Source organism: Hemitrygon akajei, chromosome 12 (genome assembly GCF_048418815.1).
Source record: "Hemitrygon akajei chromosome 12, sHemAka1.3, whole genome shotgun sequence".
In the NCBI taxonomy this organism is placed as follows: Eukaryota; Metazoa; Chordata; class Chondrichthyes; order Myliobatiformes; family Dasyatidae; genus Hemitrygon; species Hemitrygon akajei.
In genome coordinates, this window is record NC_133135.1 from 50,717,584 (window position 1) to 50,740,930 (window position 23,347).

Below are 23,347 nucleotides of genomic sequence, written 5' to 3' on the forward strand. Positions count from 1 at the left end.
CCTAAGCAATGCTTTATGAAGTTGTACCATAACCTCGCTGCTTGTATTTCTAAGTCTTGGCTAATGAAGACGTATCTCATATGCCTTCGTCTCCTTATCAACCTGTGCTATTGTCTTCAGGGATATTTGGATCTGTATATCTGTTCTTTAATATGCCCTAATCATACCATTCATGGTGTATGTATGTCCGACCGACCATTAGTACTCACTAAGTACATCGCCTTGCAAATTTCAAAACTGAATTATATCTGCCATTGTTCCACCCATCTTTCAAAACTGTTCAATAGCTTCCTGTAGTCTATGACTTCCCTCTTGGTGTATTACATGGAGTTAGATAATTATAAATGAAATATTGAGAAACAAATGCTGCAAGATCTGATCCTGATCAATTTTCTGTTACAACAAGCTATTGTGTACCTTTCATATTTTAATAATATGCCTCAGGGAGATTTTAACCCATTCCTTATGAATTAGGATCAAATAGATCAAATGATTTTAATTGTTTATTGTAATAAAACAACAAGTAAATTCCTAAAATTCTTAGTGATAAAAGAGTTAAAGACTGTGCAAAAACAGATAATAAGCATCTCAATTACAAACCAATCACTGTCTGAGAGTTCCCTTTCTTTTCACTTTAGTTTTAAATAGCTCAATATTTCACTTAAGTAGCTGTTGTTATTCTGAAAAGGGAAAAAATCTATAAAAATTTCTGATGACATTTTGACTGACTGGCTATAATCCAAGGTTAAACTCTGGGAAGAAAATAAAACTTCAAAAATACTTCAGACAAAAAGAGAGTCTGGTATAAACAGAGAGTATTCATGATGACTGTGTCTTTGTTGCATAGTATTCCAAAGCAAGCTTGCTATTGCCAGTGCTGGAACAAAGATGCCATTGGTTGGTAAAGATCAAAATGCCATTTTACTTCTACTTTAGCTCAAGTAATCTCAATAACTGTCTGGAGAAAATGAAAACAACGACAAAAATGATGCATGCCAGTATTTAGAAGCCCATTAGACAATATAATACACCGACCAATTTAACCAAGCTTACTCTCAAAGAATGTATTGTGGCCTGAGGTTAATCTATACTGGTCTTCGTAATTTGGGCTACATTTTTTGATATTGATAAGATATGAACACTTATCTGAAGGGCTATTTGTGTACGGCCACAGACCTTGAAAATATTCATTCCTCATTCTGATGCATAAGTAAACTACTTCTCTCATTCTTAAACAGAGAAAACAAAGATGGTTCTTCAAAGTCTGAAGCTCAATGGCAATAAAGACTGTCTGACGTGATCTGTTTTTTGGGAATCAGCTGATCTCTGGAGAGGGCCATTGATGAAAAAAAAATGTTTTTGAAACCCAAGAGCTAACTTTATAAATTTGTGCTTGCAGTACAGAACCTTATCTATAGGGAATTCAAACCAGAAATCTGGGTATCCACCTGAAGAATCTCTGTCTTTACAATTTACAGATATTTCAGATCATCAGATAGATGAAATGCCAAAAATAGGAAGTCATCAAATCTGTTCAAATTCTCAGATTTGTCAGCACCAAATACACCTGAAAAGATTACAATTTATTTGTTATAGATTTGATTTAAATTATGTTTTATTATTCCTAACAAATGAGTTAAGTATCTAAGGTACTCCCCTTTTAGAATCAGGATCATTCAGCACTAAATATATATAAAACTACCTTACAAATGATATTGGAAACTAAAAGAGACCAGGCAGGGTGGAACTCAAACAAACCTGAAAGCCGGTGGAGCTCAACGGACCCGAGAGGGAGATCAAAGGGTGAGACACAAGCAATACCTGAGATTGGCCAAGCAGACCTGTGAGGCAAACCAGCTGCATGGATGCAAAGAGTGAAGGAACAATGAACCAAGGAAATGGCAACAGTAATTGCTACAGGGTGAAGCAGGGTGACTAGAAGTGTAACGATATGTGAAGTGTTGCAGGATGATTAGGGTGATGAGCCAGCACACCAGGTAGGGTGAAATGCAAACAGGCTAAGAAAGCAGAGCAAAGTCGGAGCGAACTTCTTTGGGCACAGAGTTAATGGGTGGCAGGGAGAATTGCAGAAGCAGCGGGATGATCTGGTAAACAGGGTGCAGTTCCGGCAAGGTGCAGCTTAATCAGACTTGAAGGAAGAGAGATGGTTGAGAAGCAAATTTGAAAGGGAGATGACATCGTGGAACTCAAACAGACTTGAAAGGAAGGTGGTATGGCAGGGCTCAAGCAGGCTTGAAAGGAACAAGACAGTGTGTATGGTAATTACTTAGTGGACTGTGTAGATAGAACCAGAAGCAGGGATGTGGCAGTGAGGAGGGAGAGAGAGGCAGAGTGCTTGGATATACAGCCAACCACCAGTAAATTTAGAAGGCTCCGATACATGAAGTTTCAAGTGTTATAATTACTGAGGTGTCACTGCACAGTGTGGTACTTGGCTGCATTGTTATCCCACCCACCCTGAATCTATTGTGGTTAAGTCATAAATAGGCAAGTTCACAATTAGTTGTGGGATGTGGGTACCCCTGTATTACATTAGCAGCAATAAAACTATGACATTATTAGCAATGTATCCTCTGTGCAGATCATGAACTATTCAGAAAATTATCAATGCTTCAATCACTGTAATCCATATGTAATAATTATTTTTAAGTATGGGCGTAAATTGGAGTTCATTTTATCTTACAACATGTTTTCTCCTAAACAGCTGCAGATGCAATACAATTCTGCTAAATAATTGATTTTGTCCTACATAAATGAAAACAGATATTTTATATACAATTAGCAAATAAAAAAACATGAAATGCTGGCAGAACTCAGCAGGCCAGACAGCATCTATGGGAGGAGGTAATAACGACGTTTCGGGCCGAAACCCTTCATCAGGAGTGGTTACCTCCTCCCATAGATGCTGTCTGGCCTGCTGAGTTCTGCCAGCATTTCATGTTTTTTTATTTATTTCCAGCATCTGCAGATTCACTCGTGTTGCCTTTTATATACAATTAGCATTCAGTTAAAAGTAAGAGAAATGAAGTACAAAAATAAAATTGATTTGAAAGAGTGTCATTCTACGTTAATAATAACTGTTCAGAAATGCCTGACACGATCACAATGTGCATTTTCCACTGTCCACAATTCACAGATAAAGAATGAACTGGTTATCATCAGCAACTGTGGGGGAAAAAAGATACAAACTCACCAGCTACTGGCTGAAAACAAAATGATTATTACTTAATCAGAATCAGAATTAATATCACTGGCATATGTCAAGAATTTTTTTACTTATCTTAACTTTCCAATTCTGGAAAGGCATTTAGCAAGGGGAAAATGACTTCCATTTACTAAAATATCCAATATCCTCCTTAGGCTGAGTACCAAAACCACACCTTCTGTTTACATTGATGTTAGAGTGCTTATAGCCAAATAGCTCATGCGTTTCCAGCACTCTAAACTCAATAATGAAGTGTGCTCAGCTGCTTTAAGATGCAATTCAAGAGCCTAGTGCTATTCTTAAAATGGAAATCCTGCCTATAATCTGTTCAAAGCCTTTGATGCAGTACTCAAAGGGGATTCTGCAGTGCTGTACACTCATGTCCCATTTGGATTGCTAGGACCGAGTGCCTACATCACTTCATTATCTCCTTTTTAAACATTTTGTACCTTCAGAAAGCTGTATTGTTTATTGTTCCAATTTTGTTTGGATGCAGCAACAACCAAAGAAGAGGATGGCACCAAAATCCTCTGGAACCAGCATCAGCAGGACTTGTGCCAACAGATACAATGCAATCAGGAGAGATGCTTGTCGGTGACAAAATACACCCACTGCAGGAATAATACAGGCCAAATCTCAGTTTCTTCAGTTTTTCTTGGGTAGTGTAGTCAGAGATTTCTTTTTAACCTGTAAACTTAAATCAGTGCAGCAACCTGCATTAGGAACTGCAACCTGGTGGAATGAGAGATGCTGCCTTGTCAAAGATATTAAAGCAGAAATATGGTGGACAAGTACTGGAACTCCTTACCAAACCCATCAGTGAATTTCCCACATCAAGGTCCTGTAATGCATCATTCATAAGCTTGCCCTACAGAAAGAGTGCAGTCCGGGAAACTGTACTCCACCAATCATCATTGGGTAGTGAAGGTCAGGATAATCAGGAGAAAGGAGAGTCGCACTAACACCATACACTAACGTTGTTCGGCGATTTCTGAAACTGGTTCTGATTCTGAAGGTGTTCAGCTCAGGAAATATTATAGTAACATGCATGGAGATCTGGAGACTATGGACTTCTGATCTTTGCATCTACAGGTGTTTAGCTGCTACCTGACAGTCTTGCCTGGGTCAACTTACTTCAGGTTGAGCATCCCTTATCCGAAAATCCAAAACCTGAAAACATCAGAAATTTGAAAGTTTTTTTGACCACTGACATATCGCCACAATTTGAAATTTCCACAAGGTACTGGGAAGCTTCCCAGGAGATGCACAGGTCTCTATGCACCACAGACAGTACTGAGAAGTGCGCTCACATACTCTGAGTGGTGCCTTGTTGGAGCTAGTTGGTTTTCAGCGGTCAACATAGCTAGACCTCTGTGCATTACTCACGGTGATTATTATCTGTGCTTATTAGTTCATGCACAAAATTGTTAAAATATTACATAAAACTACATTCAGGGTATATGTATAAGCTGCATATGTAATACAAATAGATTTCATGTTTAGACTTGGGTCCACAGACAGACAGACAGACATACTTTATTGATCCCGAGGGAAATTGGGTTTTGTTAACAGTCACACCAACCAAGAATAGTGTAGAAATATAGCAATATAAAACCATAAATAATTAAATGATAATATTAAGTAAATTACTCCAAGTGGAAATAAGTCCAAGACCAGCCTATTGGCTCAGGGTGTCTGACACTCCAAGGGAGGAGTTGTAAAGTTTGATGGCCACAGGTAGGAATGACTTCCTATGACGCTCAGTGTTACATCTCGGTGGAATGAGTCTCTGGCTGAATGTACTCCTGTGCCTAACCAGTACATTATGGAGTGGATGGGAGTCATTGTCCAAGATGGCATGCAACTTGGACAGCATCCTCTTTTCAGACACCACCATCAACCTGCTGCCCCAGCACACAACAGCAAACATGATAGCACTGGCCACCACAGACTCGTAGAACATCCTCAGCATCGTTCAGCAGATGTTAAAGGACCTCAGTCTCTTCAGGAAATAGAGAAGGCTCTGACGCTTCTTGTAGATAGCCTCAGTGTTCTTTGACCAGTCCAGTTTATTGTCAATTCATATCCCCAGGTATTTGTAATCCTCTACCATGTCCACACAGACCCCTTGGATGGAAACAGAGGTCACCGGTGCCTTAGCCCTCCTCAGGTACACCACCAGCTCCTTAGTCTTTTTCACATTACGCTGCAGATGATTTTGCTCACACCATGTGACAAAGTTTCCCACCGTAGCCCTGTACTCCGCCTCATCTCCCCTACTGATGCATCCAACTATGGCAGAGTCATCAGAAAACTTCTGAAGATGGCATGACTCTGAACCCTGAGCCATATCATTATGCGGATGAAAATATTCCAAAATACAAAAAATCCGATATCTGAAACCGTTCTGGCCCCAAGCATTTTGGATAAGGGGTGCTTAACCTGTAGCATTTGGCAGAATTCACCTTAGAATAAAAAAAGTAGATTTGCTATTATTTGAGAAAGCTAACTACAGAGTAGTGAGAGAGTCCTGAAGGTCTCAGACAGAAACATCGACTGTTTGTTCATTTCTATGGATGTTACCTGACCAGCTGAGTTCCTCCAGCATTTTCTGTGCGTTGCTTTGTAAATCATGTAGCACTAGACTTATTTTGGTAAGTTCACTATCAAACAACAATTTTCTAAAAGTAAACAGCTAGATTTGGGGCAACAATTAAGTAATTTCTTAGAAAGAATTTATGATGAAATGATCAGTAATAAACAGCCAAGGATATAATCAAATTTTTTGTCCCTGCTATCTGAGGGAACATCTTCTACCTACAGATTAGAATATTCTCAGTTTGGTTACTCCATTTGGCTTAACTCATCTCAGCTGGGGCACACCACAGGATCTATGCAAGGAAAACACATACAATGGGGCTGACACTCTTCATATTTATGCCCAATATTTGTAAGGTTTGTGATAGAAAATAACAGAAATCCCCATGTGGGATTTTGCTTTTTCTTTCCCAGCATCACCTTCTCTGTTCTCTGTATGAAGGTAACAGAGGGAAGAGCAAGGTTTGGCTACCAACTGGATATCTACTGTTACAAATTTTAAAAAAGCATATGTTGAAAATTCTCAGCAGATCAAGAGCACTTGGGGAGGCAGCAACATATTATATCAAAGACAGATCAATAAATTTTAGATATTTATGTAATCAGGCGACATGGAATTATTGGATGAAAGTAATGCTGGGAAGGCACGGTAGCATGGTGGCTAGCACACCACTTTGCAGTACCAGTGATCTCGGTTCAATTCCCACTGCTGTCTGTAGGGAGCTTGTATATCCCACTTGTATTCCCACTGCTGTCTGTAGGGAGCTTGTATATCCAAGTGATATCCAAGTGATTGCTTGGGTTTCCTCCAGATGCTCTGATGCTCTGATTTCCTCCCACAGTCCAAAGACGTATTGGTTTGTAGGTTAATTGGTTATTGTAAATTGTTCCTTGATTGGGCACGGCTCAAAGAGCCATGAGGACTTATTCAGTGCTGAATCGCAATAAATAAACAAATAAATAAACTCAGCCGTGATCATATTGACTGGTGAAGGGGTTGAATGGCCTGCTCCTATTTCTACTTCTTATGTTCTCTGTTTTAAATAAACTCAGTAACTGCGACTCTACAAATCTCAATGTTGGACAATTGCTGATTCACTGCTGTCTGGGGTAAGCATGAGAGAGTGCTTTTGTCAGACATCAGGACATGGGTGGCTCACACTACCAAAGGGGGAATGAAGTAAAAAATCCACAGACTAGGACAACTTGCAGCAACAGGGAGAATGAGGTCTAAAAAAGGTGCTTAACAGGAATGCTTACCTATTAAGGTATTTTAGGGAACAATTCTACATTCGGCTTGGTGAGGAATAATGCCACGAGGCTTTCATCCTTGAAAGATTTATTAAGCATTACACCCAGAAAGCAGAACTGGAATCACATTGCCATAGCACTAAAAATTTAATTTCTTTGTCTCTGGGCCCATCCATGTTGTAATGGTAAAATCAGAGACATATTACAATTTGCATCATTATACTGCATAAAGAAGGTAAAAAATAGTCTATTCTCTAGGAAAGTGGATTAATTATTTTCTCATTTGGGATCTTCCCAATAATGCAGGGATCCACCATTTATAGACACTTTGCCCGAGAGTTTCTAGTAAGAATTGGAGATGCACAAGAACTGCAACAGATTTGCTGGCTGAATATCTTGCTGGTCTCTAATCACTTGAGAATGATTAGGTTGATAGTTGTTTAATATGCAGGTAGCAGTCATGAATTATTCATCCTGATATTTATTTTAAGGTATCTGGCTGCAATATACAAAAGGCTGTCTAGCGCCTGTTTAGCAATGGCAATGTGCAGTCTTCAAACTTGCTTGTGCTTAATGTTTTATATTTAACTTATTTGTTACCTCCACAGATTGTTACTTATTTTCTGCCTGGAGAATTTCCTGGCCCCAGTGGGTAAACAACTTTTCTTTATCTTTTTTTTGATCAAGTTGTACTACAAAATATGGATAGCTACGTTCCAGTATTCTTCCCAGCAATGTGCAATAGTCTTCAAAATAACTCCATAGCCTGAATTTCAGGATGTGATCACTGCTGCTAACATTCACACTGGTGCTAGCTACTAACAAAATTGAACTCAATGGTTATGCACCAAGGCAGTAAACCACTCAGGGCTTATTAAATTGGTTGCTGAATTTATGCTAATATAGCTGTTGCCCAGATTCTGCATGTAGCCTGAATTTGGTTAATAAAGATAGATTAATTCCAGTGCTCAATTTCCAATGCTTCCTGCAAAAAAAAAAGTACCTGTAATTTTAAGTACTTTACAGCAGGTGGCATTATTGTGTAGTTATTGCAAATAAATGTACAATGGATCTAAACATGAATAAAAGGGGAAGCTCTAAAGTAGTTTTGTACTGTGACTAAGAACCTTAATGAGTTACTTTCTCACTTTGCTTTTAATGATCATTGATTTTCAGAATACAGATAATTAGAGAGTTAGAATAATATGGTAACAATCTATTTTGTTTAAGTAATCTTCATAAAATGCATAAAGAAAAATATAAAATGGTTCAATAGTGTCTTGCAATGTATACTGCTTAAAGTATAGCTAAGTACAGCTCCAATAAGTTTGCTGATGACACTGCTGCTGCTGGCCGAATCAAATGTGATTCCAAAGCAGCCATTTAGTATGATGATATTGGGATCCCTCTCCACAAAGTCTGAAACTCAAAAGAAAATGTTAAGACCTTTATATATATAGGTACCTTTACTATAGGGAGTCTCTGCATTGAAATTTTAAGCTGCCAAAACTCACTGCTTGAATGATGGGTTCTTCCTCCCTACTAAGGAGCAGATACTTCCAGCTAACAAAGAGTTTAAACACAATTTATTTTATTTTTAATGATATACATTTAAATTTAGGCAGGTATTTCTTAATACACATTTAACACTCACAGAGGATTTCTAATTTATAAATGATCTCTGAATTACAAAAGATTTATAAACTACAATGGATTTCTAAGCACAGGTACAATTCCTATGAATTAGAACATAGCACTGAGTTGCAGACGGACAAGTTGTCCATTGTAGAACCCAAAGGTTGAGTAATGAATTCTAGTTCTTTTTCCTATAATCCCCATCTTCCTGTCATTCTTCTTGTCAATCTACCCATATTTCTGATATTTATGCAATTTTCTACCAGATTGTATCATTTGCATGTGACGTTTTCCAGATACCTTTGCTGGGACGAAGTAATTCACACAGATGGTCTTCCACAATTAATGCTGTGAGGGCTGACCCCTTGAGTACCCAAACATCCCAAATTGTAACCGTGTTTGATGTGCTACATTACATAACCCCATCGTCTTGTATTTGGCTAATGGAGACAAGCATGCTGGTCACTTTATGTTACAAAGCTGTGCTTCCAACTTCAAACTGATTTTTGCTTGCAATTTATATTAAGAACTGGGGAGTGGCCCTTGTTTACAACAGAAAGCTGAGCAAAGAATATTTGTTGAAGGTTTAACTTATCACCACCAATTTGACCTTTGGAAAGGTCATGCAGCATCCTCAAAAGCTGAGCTTTAGCACTAAACCTCGGGCTCTGGAAAGTGAATATCCATCACAATAGGAGGGAGATTGAAAATCTGGTTGAATGGTACCACAACAACAACCTTTCACTGAATGTCAGCAGAGGTGAAGAGTTGATTATTAACTTTAGGATGAAGAAACCTATCAGCTGGTTCTCATTTGGAAATCAGAGGTTGAGAGTGTCAGTAACTTAAAATTTCTTAAGAGTTCTCAGATCAGAGGATTTGATTTACACATAAATTCCATCACAATGAAGGAACAACTGTGTCTCTCTTTTCTTAGAAGTTTCTGTAGATTTCACATGCCATCTAAAACTTTGACAGACCTCGATAGATATAGAATACGCTCACTGGTTGCACCATGGCCTGGTGTGGAAACACCAATGCCCAAGAATGGAAAAGCCTACAGAAACTGGTGGATAAAGTGCAGTCCATCATAAGCAAAGGCCTACCCACCACTGAGCAGATCTAGAAAGAATGCTGCCACAGGAAAGTAGCAACCATCATCATGGACCACAACCACTCAGACTATGCCCTGTTCTTATAGCTGCAACCCTCTCTAAAGCTTTAGCATCTTTTACATAATGGGGTGATCAGAATTGAATGCAGTATTCAAAATGTAGCCTAACCAGAGAATCTATTTTGACTACTCTACTTTGTACATTTTACACATTTACATTAATGTTAATCTTCTGGCTCCTGTGAAGATATGTCACACTAGGACTCCCTCCTCCTTGCGAAAAGGACACTCCGTGACCACATTAATGTATATCTGTCTCAAACATCCTAAAGTACAGTAGCTTCATTGAAGGAAATGGTGTGGCAGCTTCCACAAATAATTCTATGTAGCAAATTAGTAGAATGTGGTTTTGAAAAAGGAATGGCACTACTTGAAGATGCCAGCAACATTTTACAAGCTCTTCATGCCCACCATTGCAAGTTCATTCTCTGGGCTGCGCTCATAATATAAGAAGATAATCACCCATTGTGATCTCCCATTCATTGAATAAATCAAGGAATGTCCCCTCACTGCATACTTCCCAAATTTTATCAGTCTTGATGTTGGTGCAAAATCTGGTGAGTGATCAACAAGGATTTGGTTGCTGAACTTACTGGTTTCTCATTGCAAAGTAAACACTGAATCACATTGAACTACGTTCATTCTGACCAAAGACTACATGTCAGTTTCACAATTAGATCAGACTTATTATCACTGACATGATTTTTTTAAAAAATTGTAGCAACAGTACAGTGCAAAGAGTTAAAAACTATTATGAATTATAAAAGAAATAAATAATGCAAAAATAGGAATTATGAGGTAGTGTTCATGGGTTCATGGATCATTCAGAAATCTGACAGTGGAGGGGAAGAAGCTGTTTGTGAATTATTGAGCATGGGTCTTCAGAACCTTGTACCTCCTCCCCAATGATAGTAGTGAAAAAAGGGCTTGTGCCAGATAGTGAGGGTCCTTTGTGACAGATCCTACCTTCTTGAGGGACTGGTTCTTGAAGATGTCCTCGACGGTGGGGAAGGTTATGCCAGTGATGGAGCTGGCTGAGTCTATGTTCTCTACAGCATCTTGTAAATTACAGGAGACAGACCTTTGCACGTTAAGATGTCTCCTTTGTCACCCAAATTCATGGGTAATGCTCTTCTTTCATTATGAGTTAGTTATGAAGTTTATGTGTGATTCTTGTTCTTAATGTACTGCACAAATTATATGTGTTTTCTACCTGGACTATGGATTTTCATGCAGAATTGTACTGCCTAAAATAAGAGAATACTTTGAAAAGCACCTTGATCTAACCAGTCCTACTTCACTCATACTCATCTACAGTCATTTGCACTCCACTTTCTGGTCTTGAGTGGTGTTAATATGCTTAGTTAATGATAAATCAATAGTGTGTTGCAAGTTGTTACAAAGGCAAATCCAACAACTGATATCTTTCACATGGATAATTTTTGCAACGTTAGAGGCGTTTTTTTTTGTCATAGACATTAAGCCCTTAAATGCCAGTAGAAGGAATGTCAAGGTCTCTGCATTATCTCTCACATGGTGAGGGATTACATCAAATCTGGTCATTAGTTAAAATATCCACAATCCTTTGGAAATAGTCACATACGCATTCACAGAGGTTATGCATAGATTCATCTGCAAAGTATTTGATGAAAATAAAGATGACTAAATAGTTAATGAACCAAAGAACCAAACAAATAAACAGAGTGATTGATTAGTTAAAGGAGTGAAAAGGGAGGTATTAAAACTGTGACACTGATCTACTACTGGTCTAGATAAAAGGACACAGATTAGCACCAAGTGTGTAGTACGCTTGCCAGGAATGTTTGAATGGAACACAAATCAATCTTTAATTTGCACTGAAAATATCTGTGCTTTTTTGTTATATTTTCCATGCTCTATTCCTTTCTCAATGTTGTTCAAATGTAATAAGACAAAATTTCCCCCTAAATTTTTTACACTAAACACTAACAGACCGAAGAATAAATAAATGGATCAATTAAGCAAATATGTTTTGTTCATCAGCTTCTTTGGTCAATGATTAATAGGACAGTCAGGGTGACAAGCAAGTCCACTGTCTGAAGACTGGCTCCCATATTCAGACATGCACTAAGGTACTTAGATCATTTGTACTGGGAACCTTACCTTGAAGTTAAAGTTGCTCTAGACCAAGAGAACAGATGAAATTGGTATAACTAGAAAATCATCTCTAATTATTCGCTAGGAATTCCTTGACAGCAGCAAATGAGTCCTCTGGGTACATACTTAGCTGCAGTGGATCTTTCAGCAGTAACTGTGTCCAACTTGGTCAACGTCACCTTGCACAGTACAGAGCCCTCAAGCCATTATGGCAAGACCCATCCACAGGAATGCCTTGGCAGAAACTATCAGCAAACATTCAAAATACTCAGAAGCTATTAGAAATTAGTCATAATCACAAAAATAAATAAGTTTAAACATTGAAATACACCACAAAATGTCAGATTAATTAAAAAATTCAAGTTTATTAAAACAAATAAATGTTAACTGCTACTTAATCTGTTTACTTGCAGTTTCCCCCCTTCATTCAAATGAATGATGTCACAGAACAAGCACCATAGTAACCTGGTACATAGCCCCCACTCAGATTCCCTGGTTTAATTGCTGGAAAACTGCAGGAAGTTTGCTTCTGAACTTTTAAGAGGAATCCAACATCATAGCTCAGCCAGAAACTCTGTGCTGAGAAGCTGTGGTCTTCTATACTTACTGCCCATCATGCCACTGGAGTTTAGAATAGTAATGAAGGTCCTCAAACTCTCTTTGCCCTTGGTCATTTGGTGTTCATCTTAGTAGTGTACAGCACTTCCTTCATTGCGCCAGTAGCGTTTTCTTGGTTTTCACTACTGTCAGCCATGTAAGTCCCGGGTAAAGACTGATATTCTTCATTGCTCTTTCCATAACATTTCATGGGAAATGGATCAACAAAGATGAAATGGCAGAACAGACTCAATGGGCCAAATGGCCTAAATCTGCTCCTATGTCTTATGGTCTAATGGTTTTGGTTGACCAGTCAGGGTTGTTAGCCCTGACATGAAGCCCTGAACCTGGAGGATTGGTGGGCCACTCTTAGTCTGGTCTCCACCCTTTAGCCTGTTTGGTATTGGTGATCCTACCAAGAGCCAAAGCATAAATCCCTGACTCCAGCCAACATAGCTCTGCAGATCATTAAGGAACATAAGCCTTCAAACCACAACAAGGTTATGGTCCTCTTGGAGGACCTGGTCTGCATTGTTCACGTGGAAGTTCATATGCTCCTGACAATTTATGGAGTGAATTGAATAAATGCTGAAATTTCTATGAATTTTCCCAGTATTATTTTTAATTAAAGAACCACCAATCAGAGGTATTACAATAAGCAAAAATTTATTTTACCAACCTAAGCTTCCAAACTAAGCAGGAAGAACACTGTACTAGCAATTGCCTCAGGCTAAAAACAGTGTCACAAGCATTGAGGTAGTGAAACTTGGTTATCTACTCAACCAGATTGGAAGTTATGTATGAAAGCTCCACTTCTGATTCCTAAATAAGCGTGTACTTCCATTTCACAACCGTGGATTTTCAGGGTGACCAAAGGAAACTCTACAAAGACACAAGTTAAGATATATGTGAAGAGAATAACCAGGAGCTCGGGAGATCAGGCCCCTCACTGATCTTAAAGGAACCAAAACCTCCATTAAATTATTAATTGCTTTGAAGAACGCAGTATGAAAAGCTCAAACAAATAAATAGAGGGGCAGCTCAAGAGAAGCGGCCAGTGAGTGGGTGGCCCAGTGAAGGAGTGGAGCTTTGAGGCTTTGACTCGACAGGCTTTGACGAGAAGAGGCGGAGGACGAGCTTGCTCCCAGTTAGGTTTTACGATGCCTCCTGAGACAGTGATGTGCCTCCCATGTGAGATGTGGCAGACGTGGGGGAACTCCCCTCTCCCACAGAGTCACATCTGCCAGAAGTGCATGCGGTTGGGCAATATGGAAGACCGTGTAAGGAATCTGGAGCAGCAGCTGGATGACGTTTGACTCGTAAGGGAGAATGAGGCAGTCATAGAAGAGAGCTACAGGGAAGTAGTCACACCTAGGCTGCCGGAAGCAGGTCGTTGGGTGACAGTCGGAGGGAAAGCGAAGGTGACTAGACAGGTAGTGCGGAGCACCCCTGTAGCCATTCCCCTGAATAATAAGTACTGAGTTTGACCCCATGGTGCAGAAGGGTGGGACAGAGAAGAGGAGAGCTGTCATCATTGGGGGCCATATAGTCAGGCGAGTAGACAGGAGGTTTTGTGGTTGTGAGAAGGACACCTGCATGGTTTGTTGCCTCCCGGGTGCCAGGGTCCAGGATGTCACTAACCAGGTGCACGACATCCTGGTACGAGAGGGAAAACAAACAGAAGTCCTGATACATATTGGTACCAACGACATATGCAGGAAGAGGGATGAGGTCCTGAATTGTGAGTTTTGGGAACTAGGCAGAAGGCTGAAGAACAGGACCTCAAGGGTGGCGTTCTCAGGATTGCTGCCAGTGCTACGTGATAGTGATGGTAAGAACTGGAGGAGATGGCAGTTGAATGCATGGCTGAGGAGTTGGTGCAGGGGGCAGGGTTTTAGATTTTTCGATCATTCGGATCTCTTCTGGGGAAAGTGGTACCTCTACAGATTGGATGGGTTGCACCTGAGCTCAAGGGGGAGCAATATCCTAGGTTTGCTAGCATGGTTTGGAAGGGTTTAAGCTAATTTGCAAGAGGGATGGGACCCGGAGCAATAGAGCAGTGGAAGAAGAGCATGGAGTAAAGCCAGATCTAACATATAGAGAGGCTTTGAGGAAAGAGGAGCAGAATAAAGGGTGTAAAGGTAGTAAGGTAGAAGGGCTAAAGTGTGTGTACTTCAATGCAAAAAGCTTCGGGAACAAGGTGATGAACTGAGAGCTTGGATACATACATGGAATTATGATGTAGTGGCCATTATGGAGACTTGGCTGGCACCAGGGCAGGAATGGATTGTCAACATTTCTGGATTTCAGTGCTTTAAAAGGGATAGAGAGAGGGGGAAAGGGGAGGAGGGGTGGCATTACTGGTCAGGGATACTATTACAGCTACAGAAAGGGTGGATAATGTAGCAGGATCCTCCTTTGAGTCAGTATGGGTGGAAGTCAGGAACAGGAAGGGAGCAGTTACTCTACTGGGGGTATTCTATAGGCCCCCTGGCAGCAGCAGAGATACCAAGGAGCAGATTGGGAGGCAGATTTTGGAAAGGCGCAAAAATAACAGGGTTGTTATCATGGGTGACTTTAACTTCCCTAATATTGATTGGCACCTGATTAGTTCCAAGGGTTTAAATGGGGCAGAGTTAAGTGTGTCCAGGATGGATTCCTGTCACAATATGTTGACAGGCCGACTAGGGGGAATTCCATACTAGATCTAGTATTAGGTAACAAACCGGGTCAGGTCACAGATCTCTCAGTGGGTGAGCATCTGGGGGACAGTGACCACCGCTCGCTGGCCTTTAGCATTATCATGGAAAAGGATAGAATCAGAGAGGACAGGAACGTTTTTAATTGGGGAAGGGCAAATTATGAGGCTATAAAGCTAGAACTTGCGGGTGTGAATTGGGATGATGTTTTTGCAGGGAAATGTACTAAGGAGATGTGATCGATGTTTAGGGATCTATTGCAGGATGTTAGGGATAAATTTGTCCTGGTGAGGAAGATAAAGAATGGTAGGGTGAAGGAACCATGGGTGACAAGTGAAGTGGAAAATCTAGTCAGGTGGAAGAAGGCAGCATACATGAGGTTTAGGAAGCAAGGATCAGATGAGTCTATTGAGGAATATAGGGTAGCAAGAAAGGTGCTTAAGAAGGGGCTGAGGAGAGCAAGAAGGGGGCATGAGAAGGCCTTGGCGAGTAGGGTAAAGTAAAACCCCAAGGCATTCTTCAATTATGTGAAGAACAAAAGGATGACAGGAGTGAAGGTAGGACCGATTAGAGATAAAGGTGGGAAGATGTGCCTGGAGGCTGTGGAAGTGAGCGAGGTCCTTAATAAATACTTCTCTTCGGTATTCACCAATGAGAGGGAACTTGATGACAGTGAGGACAATATGAGTGAGGTTGATGTTCTGGAGCATGTTGATAGTAAGGGAGAAGAGGTGTTGGAGTTGTTAAAATACATTAGGACAGATAAGTCCCCGGGGCCTGATGGAATATTTCCCAGGCTGCTCCACGAGGCAAGGGAAAAGATTGCTAAGCCTCTGGCTATGATCTTTATGTCCTCGTTGTCCACGGGAAAGGTACCGGAGGACTGGAGGGAGGCAAATGTTGTCCCCTTGTTCAAAAAAGGTAGTAGGTATAGTCCGGGTAATTATTGACCAGTGAGCCTTACGTCTGCAGTGGGAAAGCTGTTGGAAAAGATTCTTAGAGATAGGATCTATGGGCATTTAGAGAATCATGGTTTGATCAGGGACAGTCAGCATGGCTTTGTGAAGGGCAGATTGTGTCCAACAAGCCGGATAGAGTTCTTTGAGGAGGTGACCAGGCATATAGATGAGGGTAGTGCAGTGGATGTGATCTACATGGATTTTAGTAAGGCATTTGACAAGGTTCCATACGGTAGGCTTATTCAGAAGGTCAGAAGGCATGGGATCCAGGGAAGCTTGGCCAGGTGGATTCAGAACTGGCTTGCCTGCAGAAAGCAGAGGGTCATGGTGGATGGAGTACTTTCGGATTGGAGGGTTGTGACTAGTGGTGACCCACAAGGATCGGTTCTGGGACCTCTACTTTTCGTGATTTTTATTAATGACCTGGATGTGGGGGTAGAAGGGTGGGTTGGCAAGTTTGCAGATGATACAAAGGTTGGTGGTGTTGTGGATAGTGTAGAGGATTGTTGAAGATTGCAGAGAGGCATTGATATGATGCAGAAGTGGGCTGAGAAGTGGCAGATGGAGTTCAACCTAGAGAAGTGTGAGGTGGTAAACTTTGGAAGGGCAAACTCCAAGGCAGAGTACAAAGTAAATGGCAGGATACTTGGTAGTGTGGAGGAGCAGAGGGATCTGGGGGTACATGTCCACAGATCCCTGAAAGTTGCCTCACAGGTAGGTAGGGTAGTTAAGAAAGCTTATGGGGTGTTAGCTTTCATAAGTCGAGGGATAGAGTTTAAGAGTCACGAGGTAATGATGCAGCTCTATAAAACTCTGGTTAGGCCACACTTGGTGTACTGTGTCCAGTTCTGGTCGCCTCACTATAGGAAGGATGTGGAAGCATTGGAAAGGGTACAGCGGAGATTTACCAGGATGCTGCCTGGTTTAGAGAGTATGGATTATGATCAGAGATTAAAGGAGCTAGGGCTTTACTCTTTGGAGAGAAGGAGGATGAGAGGAGACATGACAGAGGTATACAAGATATTAAAAGGAATAGATAGAGTGGACAGCCAGCGCCTCTTCCCCAGGGCACCACTGCTCAATACAAGAGGACATGGCTTTAAGGTAAGGGGAGGGAAGTTCAAGGGGGATATTAGAGGAAGGTTTTTTACTCAGAGAGTGGTTGGTGCATGGAATGCACTGCCTGAGTCTGTGGTGGAGGCAGATATACTAGTGAAATTTAAGAGACTATTAGGCAGGTACATGGAGGAATTTAAGGTGGGGGGGGGGTATATGGGAGGCAGGGTTTAAGGGTTGGCACAACACTGTGGGCTGAAGGGCCTGTACTGTGCTGTACTATACCATGTTCTATGTTCTATAATTATTTATTCCTAAATGGGGTACTTGTTTTTAAGAGAGAATTGTGCTGAAAAGTGAGTACCATTTCATAATAATAAATGAAGGTAAAAAAGTAGAAATGGCTGGCTGCATTGGAAAGGAAGATTTGTTCAATTGCACAAAAAAATAACTGGGTAATGCATACTGAATGAATTGAGCAGTATTTTGAATCAAATGAAATAGCCAATGACAAAAAAGTGTGCCAGTTTAGCTAAGTGAAATTTGTGGAAAAACAGGAAGTTTGCTTAGAAGTTAATTGCCTGAACCAAATCAGCCAAAATAAGCTTTGCTGATATCATGAAAGTAATGCAGGAACATTTAGAACCAAAAATATCGTTGATGGCAGAAAACTTTTGGTTTCTTAAGTGGAATCAAAAGGAAAGGGAGTGTTTTTCTGTTTACATGGCTGAATTGAAGAAATACTCTGAGCATTGCCAGTTCAGTGATAGTCTTAATATTGCACTGAGGGATTGTTTAGTTTGTGGAATCTTACAAGACAGCATTCTCAAATGGCTCTTAGTTGAAGCACAATTCACATTTAAAAGAGGAGTTGAAATTGCTGTATCAATGGAAACAGCAGAGATGCAACTGAGTTGCAGTCAGGAATGAATGTAAGCATGAACATCAACAGAAACCTGCCTTTTACTGTTATGGCAGGGGCTCACATACATCAGACCAATGCAGCTTTTAAGGTGAAACTTGCAACAAGGTAGAACACGTACAAAGAGCATGTCAAGCAGACAAAATACAAATGGACTGCACAGGGAAGAGAAGAAGATAAAAACTCAAGGTGCAGTTTCGAAAAGGGTACTAATCTGCCTGCTGTTGATGAAAAAAATCTGATAATGATGAGAGTGAAACAGGACTGCGTAGGCTTGAGATTTGCCATGTGATAATTACCAGGAGACAATAATATGGCTTACACCAGAAGTGAATGGCAAATTAATTAAAATGAAACTGGACACAGGCGTAGCTGTTTCAGTCATTCCAAAAATGAGATTGAGTGGCATTTCAGAGATACTGAACTGAAACCGGCAGATATCCAACTAAGAACTTATTCTGGAGCAAAGATAGCTCCAGTGGGAATGACACTGGTTAACAGTGAAATATAACAACCAACAAGCCACAGTGGGCTTGTATGTTGTCAAAAAGCATTGTGGAGCCATGAGTGGCTGAGACAACTACAATTTGATTGGCGATCCATCCACCATTTGCATGGCATATCCCTAGCAGCAGAGTCAACTGAAACTGTATTAAGAAAGGTACTGAAAGATGCCATGGTAGTGTTCAAGGATGGCATTGGAAAACTCAAACATGTCAAAGGTAAAATAGTGTTAAATGAAAATGCCACACCTAATTTTATAAAGCCTGTCTGGGTCCTTATTCCATCCATGATTAAGTAGGCAGTGAGCTAGATCACATGGAGGCTCTTGGGAAACTGAAAGGCCTGAAGGTACTGAAGTCACCTGGACAAGATGATGTACAAACCAGGGTTCTGAACGAGGTGGCTGAAGAGATTGCGGTGGCATTAGTAATGATATTTCATTAGATTCTGAAATGGTTCTGGAATCATTCTAGCATGGATAAAGTAGTAGCTGATAGGCAAGAGGCAAAGAGTGGGAATAAAGGGAGCCTTTTCTTTTAAAAAAAAAAAATTTAATTGAATTTTCAAATAGGTTACAGAAGAAAAAAAAATTATCAACCCTTCCCCCCTCCCCCCTAACATATCCCTATAGAAAAAAAAGAGAAGAAAAAAGAAAGAAAAAAAGAAAGAAAGAAAGAAAGAAAGAAAAAAGAAAGAAAGAAAGAAAGAATGCCTGGATATCGGAAGATCCCCACATGCTCCATGGAGTTCATAATAGCTTTAATGTGTATATTTATTTCTTTCCCCAGATAACCAATAATTTTATCTTCAGAGCACCTGTATATTTAATCCTAATTTTTGTAAATAAGGGCGCCAAACTTTCAGAAATATTTCATATTTATCTTTTAAATTATAGGTAATTTTTTCAAGTGGAATGCAGCTAAAAATTTCATTCTTCCAACGATTTATACTTAAGTATGAATCCGATTTCAGAGTAACTGCAATAGTCTTTTTGGCTACTGCCAATACAATTTTTATGAATTCTTTCTGATATTTATTCAATTTGGATTTCAATTTTATCCCTTCAATATCGCCTAGTAAAAATAATGTTGGGATAAATTGGGATAAAAGTGAAATTCTACCCCTTATTAAAGGAGATTATAGTCAATGTCGATTAATAACTCAATTTAGATGGCCGATAAATGGTATAAAGTATTTAGGTATAAGAGTTGATAATGATATAAAGAATTTATATAAATTAAATTATTTGCTATTATTGAAAAAAATTCAAGACTATCTTGATAAATGGATGATGTTACCAATAACATTAATAGGTAGAGTCAATGCTGTAAAAATGAATATATTCCCTAGATTACAATATTTATTCCAAATACTACCAATACAATTACTGCAGATGTTTTTTCAAGAGTTAAGTAAACGTGTGAGGAAATTCCTTTGGAAAGGTAAGATGTCAAGAATATCGCTGGAACAATTGACATGGAAATTTGATTTAGGAGGGTTACAATTACCAAATTTTAAGAATTATTACAAAGCAAATCAACTTAGATTTATTGCATCTTTTTTTGATGAAGATAAACGGGCATGGATTAGAATAGAATTAGATAAAATAGGAGAAAATATACCAGAGGATTTTATATATAAATGGGAATCTAAATGGATACGGGAAAAGAAAGAATCTCCTATACTAAAACATTTGATTGATTTATGGAATAAGATAAATGTTGATGATGAGATAAAGAAATCTTTATTAGCAAAGAGACCTTTAATTCAAAATAAACTTATCCCTTCTATAATGGATAATCAACTTTTATATAACTGGTTTCACAAAGGGAGCCTTTTCTGATTGGCTGCCGGTGACCAGTGGCGTTCCACATGGGTTTGTGTGGAGACCAGTTCTTTTTATGTTATAAGTCAGTGATAAGGGTATTGGAATTAATGGCTTTGTTACAAAGGTTTGCAGATGATACGATGATATGTGGAGGAGCAGGTAGTTTTGAGGAAATAGGGAAGCTACAGAAGGACTTAGACTGATTTGGAGAATGGGCACAGAAGTGGCAGATGGAATACAGTGTTGGGAAGTGTATGAAAGGAAAGGGTTGATTATTTTCTAAATGGAGAGAAAATACAAAAGTCTGAGGCACAAAAGGATTTGGGAGTCCTTCTGCAGGGTCCTCTAAAGGTTAATTTGCAGGTTGAGTCTGTGGTGAGGAGGCAAATGCGATGTTAGCATTCATTTCAAGAGGACTAGGAAATAATGCTGAGACTTTATAAAGCACTGGTGAGGCATTACTTGGAGTATTGTGAGCAGTATTGAGCATTTATTTTAGAAATAAAGTGCTGAAACTGGAGAAGGTTCAAAGGAGAGTCACAAAAATGATTCCAGGATTAAGCAGCTAGTCATATGAAGAGTGTTTGATGGCTCTGGGCCTGCACTCGCTGAAAGTTAGAAGATTGAGGAGTGAGCTCATTAAAACCTATTGAATAGTGAAAGGCATTGAAAGAGTGGATATGTAGAAGATGTTTCCTATGGTGGGAGTGTCTAAGACCAGAGGACACATTCTCAAAATAGAGGGGTATCCTTTTAGAACAGAGATGAGGAGTAATTTTTTTAGCCAGAGAGTGGTGAATCTGTGGGATTCATTGCCACAGGCAGTTGTGGAGGCCAAGTCTTTATGTTCAGTACATTTAAGGCAGAGGTTGATAGATTCTTGATTGGTCATGGCATGAAGGGATATAGGGGAAAGAGAAGAGATTGAGTGACAGGAAAAAATGGATGAACCATGATGAAATGCTGGAGCAGACTCAATGGGCCAAATGGCCTAAATTTACATATTTGAGTTGAGATGCATTCTACATTGAGTTGGAGTTTATAGTTAAGCAGAGAGGAGTGTTTTGTACTTAATATTTCAGTAATATTGTTTGGTTAAGCATTCTTTGTTGTTCACATACTTCATTATGTGTATATGTAAAAGTATGTGAATGGCATACATCATTATGCCACTATGTCACAGGTGCATGGCTCAGTAAAGTGAAAAAGGAAACTAAAGTACTAGTTTATCCCCAAGATCCCTGTGTTTTGTTTCAATTAGTTTTGGAGTTATAAAGCATAACAGTAAATACTTTGTAAATAATCGGGCATCAGGTTATCAACAATATCAGAGGACACTTGAAGGAAGAAAAATCAGGATAGAAGCAAAATTTCTGAAAGTAGCTTCATGTAAAAGTAAGGAATTTGAGACAGGCTTCCATCTCTTGTTCACTGTTCACCATAGCTTTCTCATTAAAAATTCATAATCTATCTTTTCTCTGTGTCACTGCTCAGATGGTCCTTTTTACATGATGATTTAGTGACACAACAAGAATTTAGGAGGTCCTACCACTGAACCAGAGAATGCACTATTCACTATGACTCAAAGAAATATAGCTTTAGTAAAAAATTAACACTGGCTGATAGAACAAACATTAAAACTAAGATACCATCATGTCTCAGAATTTCTGGAATTACTATTAATTTGAAATCCTTTGCACTGCTTTGGCTTTCTTTATATTGAAATGGTTAGAAAATCAAAATATGAGATTATTACATGTTGGTTTGCATTAAAATCAGTATAAGGTCAATGGATATTTGTTTTTCGTTAAGTCTGCAATTCATTTTCTCAGGCTAGTTTTAGCTGTGTCTTGATTAAGCCTTTCCGAGTCCTTAGTTTGAACAAGTACTCTACCCAAATAATAGGTTACACTTGTTAAATGGTGTTCATATCAGGTGTCATTCAGCATTAATCATTGTTATTTTTTCTTGCCAATGTTGTTTAAAACTGCTTTATGTGTCAGGATTGGAAATGTCCAAAGGTGTGTCACCTTGTGTTGTATTTTGCTGAATATGAAGCATAGCAGCGCAATCGACATTTTTGTCCAGATCTCACACTCAGTGCAGTCCAGTTTTAATACAGTCCGTATAGTGGATTTTTTTCTTCCATAAATATTTTATTCAAAGGATACAGTATTTTTATTTGTTGCCATATTTGTTGATGGTGTTTGAATGATTTAATATTTTTAAATTATGGTCTCAGGCAGTAAATTGGCTTTGGTAATGTTGGCTAAAGATGGGCAAAGTTGGTTTCCATTTTCCACCCATGTCAAATGCTTTCCCCCTCCTTATGAAATGGCATGAGTGAAGATATTCTTACTTATTAGAATGCCCTCCCAATAGTTATTGCCAGGTTCAAACACAAGCACTATTTGGTTTAAGTTGTAGAGGAATTGTATGAATTTCAAGACTGTATACTAATATACTTTCAGAAGAGAAACTTAAAAACGAATCACTATTCCTAGCTTCTTTTTCTAACTATTGTAGTATATATGTAAATTCTAAAATAGTGTTGTGAGTGCATGCTTTGTACTATACAGATCAATAAAACATTTCAAATTACTTTAAATTTTTAGGAAATTAATGAAAATCTCAAAAAGTGGAGCACTTCTTCAAACTTAAATTAAATTATGTTACCAAGTTATACATGTTACCAAGACCTCTAAAGACCTTGTATTTTAAAGCAAAGGCAGATATTGGATCACATTGCACTCTTTGTTTTT

The 23,347-nt window shown here is 39.2% G+C and overlaps 1 protein-coding gene across 4 annotated transcripts in view; it reads right to left on the bottom strand.

Moving 5' to 3' along the window:
• fggy (FGGY carbohydrate kinase domain containing) overlaps positions 1-23,347 on the bottom strand; it is a 311,433-nt gene that overhangs the window by 11,262 nt on the left and 276,824 nt on the right. Inside the window, exon 15 of one of the 4 annotated variants that reach the window (XM_073063083.1) lies at positions 13,334-13,499. The exons of the other annotated variants lie outside the window; for them this stretch is intronic. Coding sequence (XP_072919184.1) covers positions 13,479-13,499 — 21 coding nt within the window. The 3' untranslated portion in view covers positions 13,334-13,478. Of the gene's footprint in view, positions 1-13,333; positions 13,500-23,347 lie in introns of those variants that run through there. 4 annotated transcript variants of the gene reach the window in all.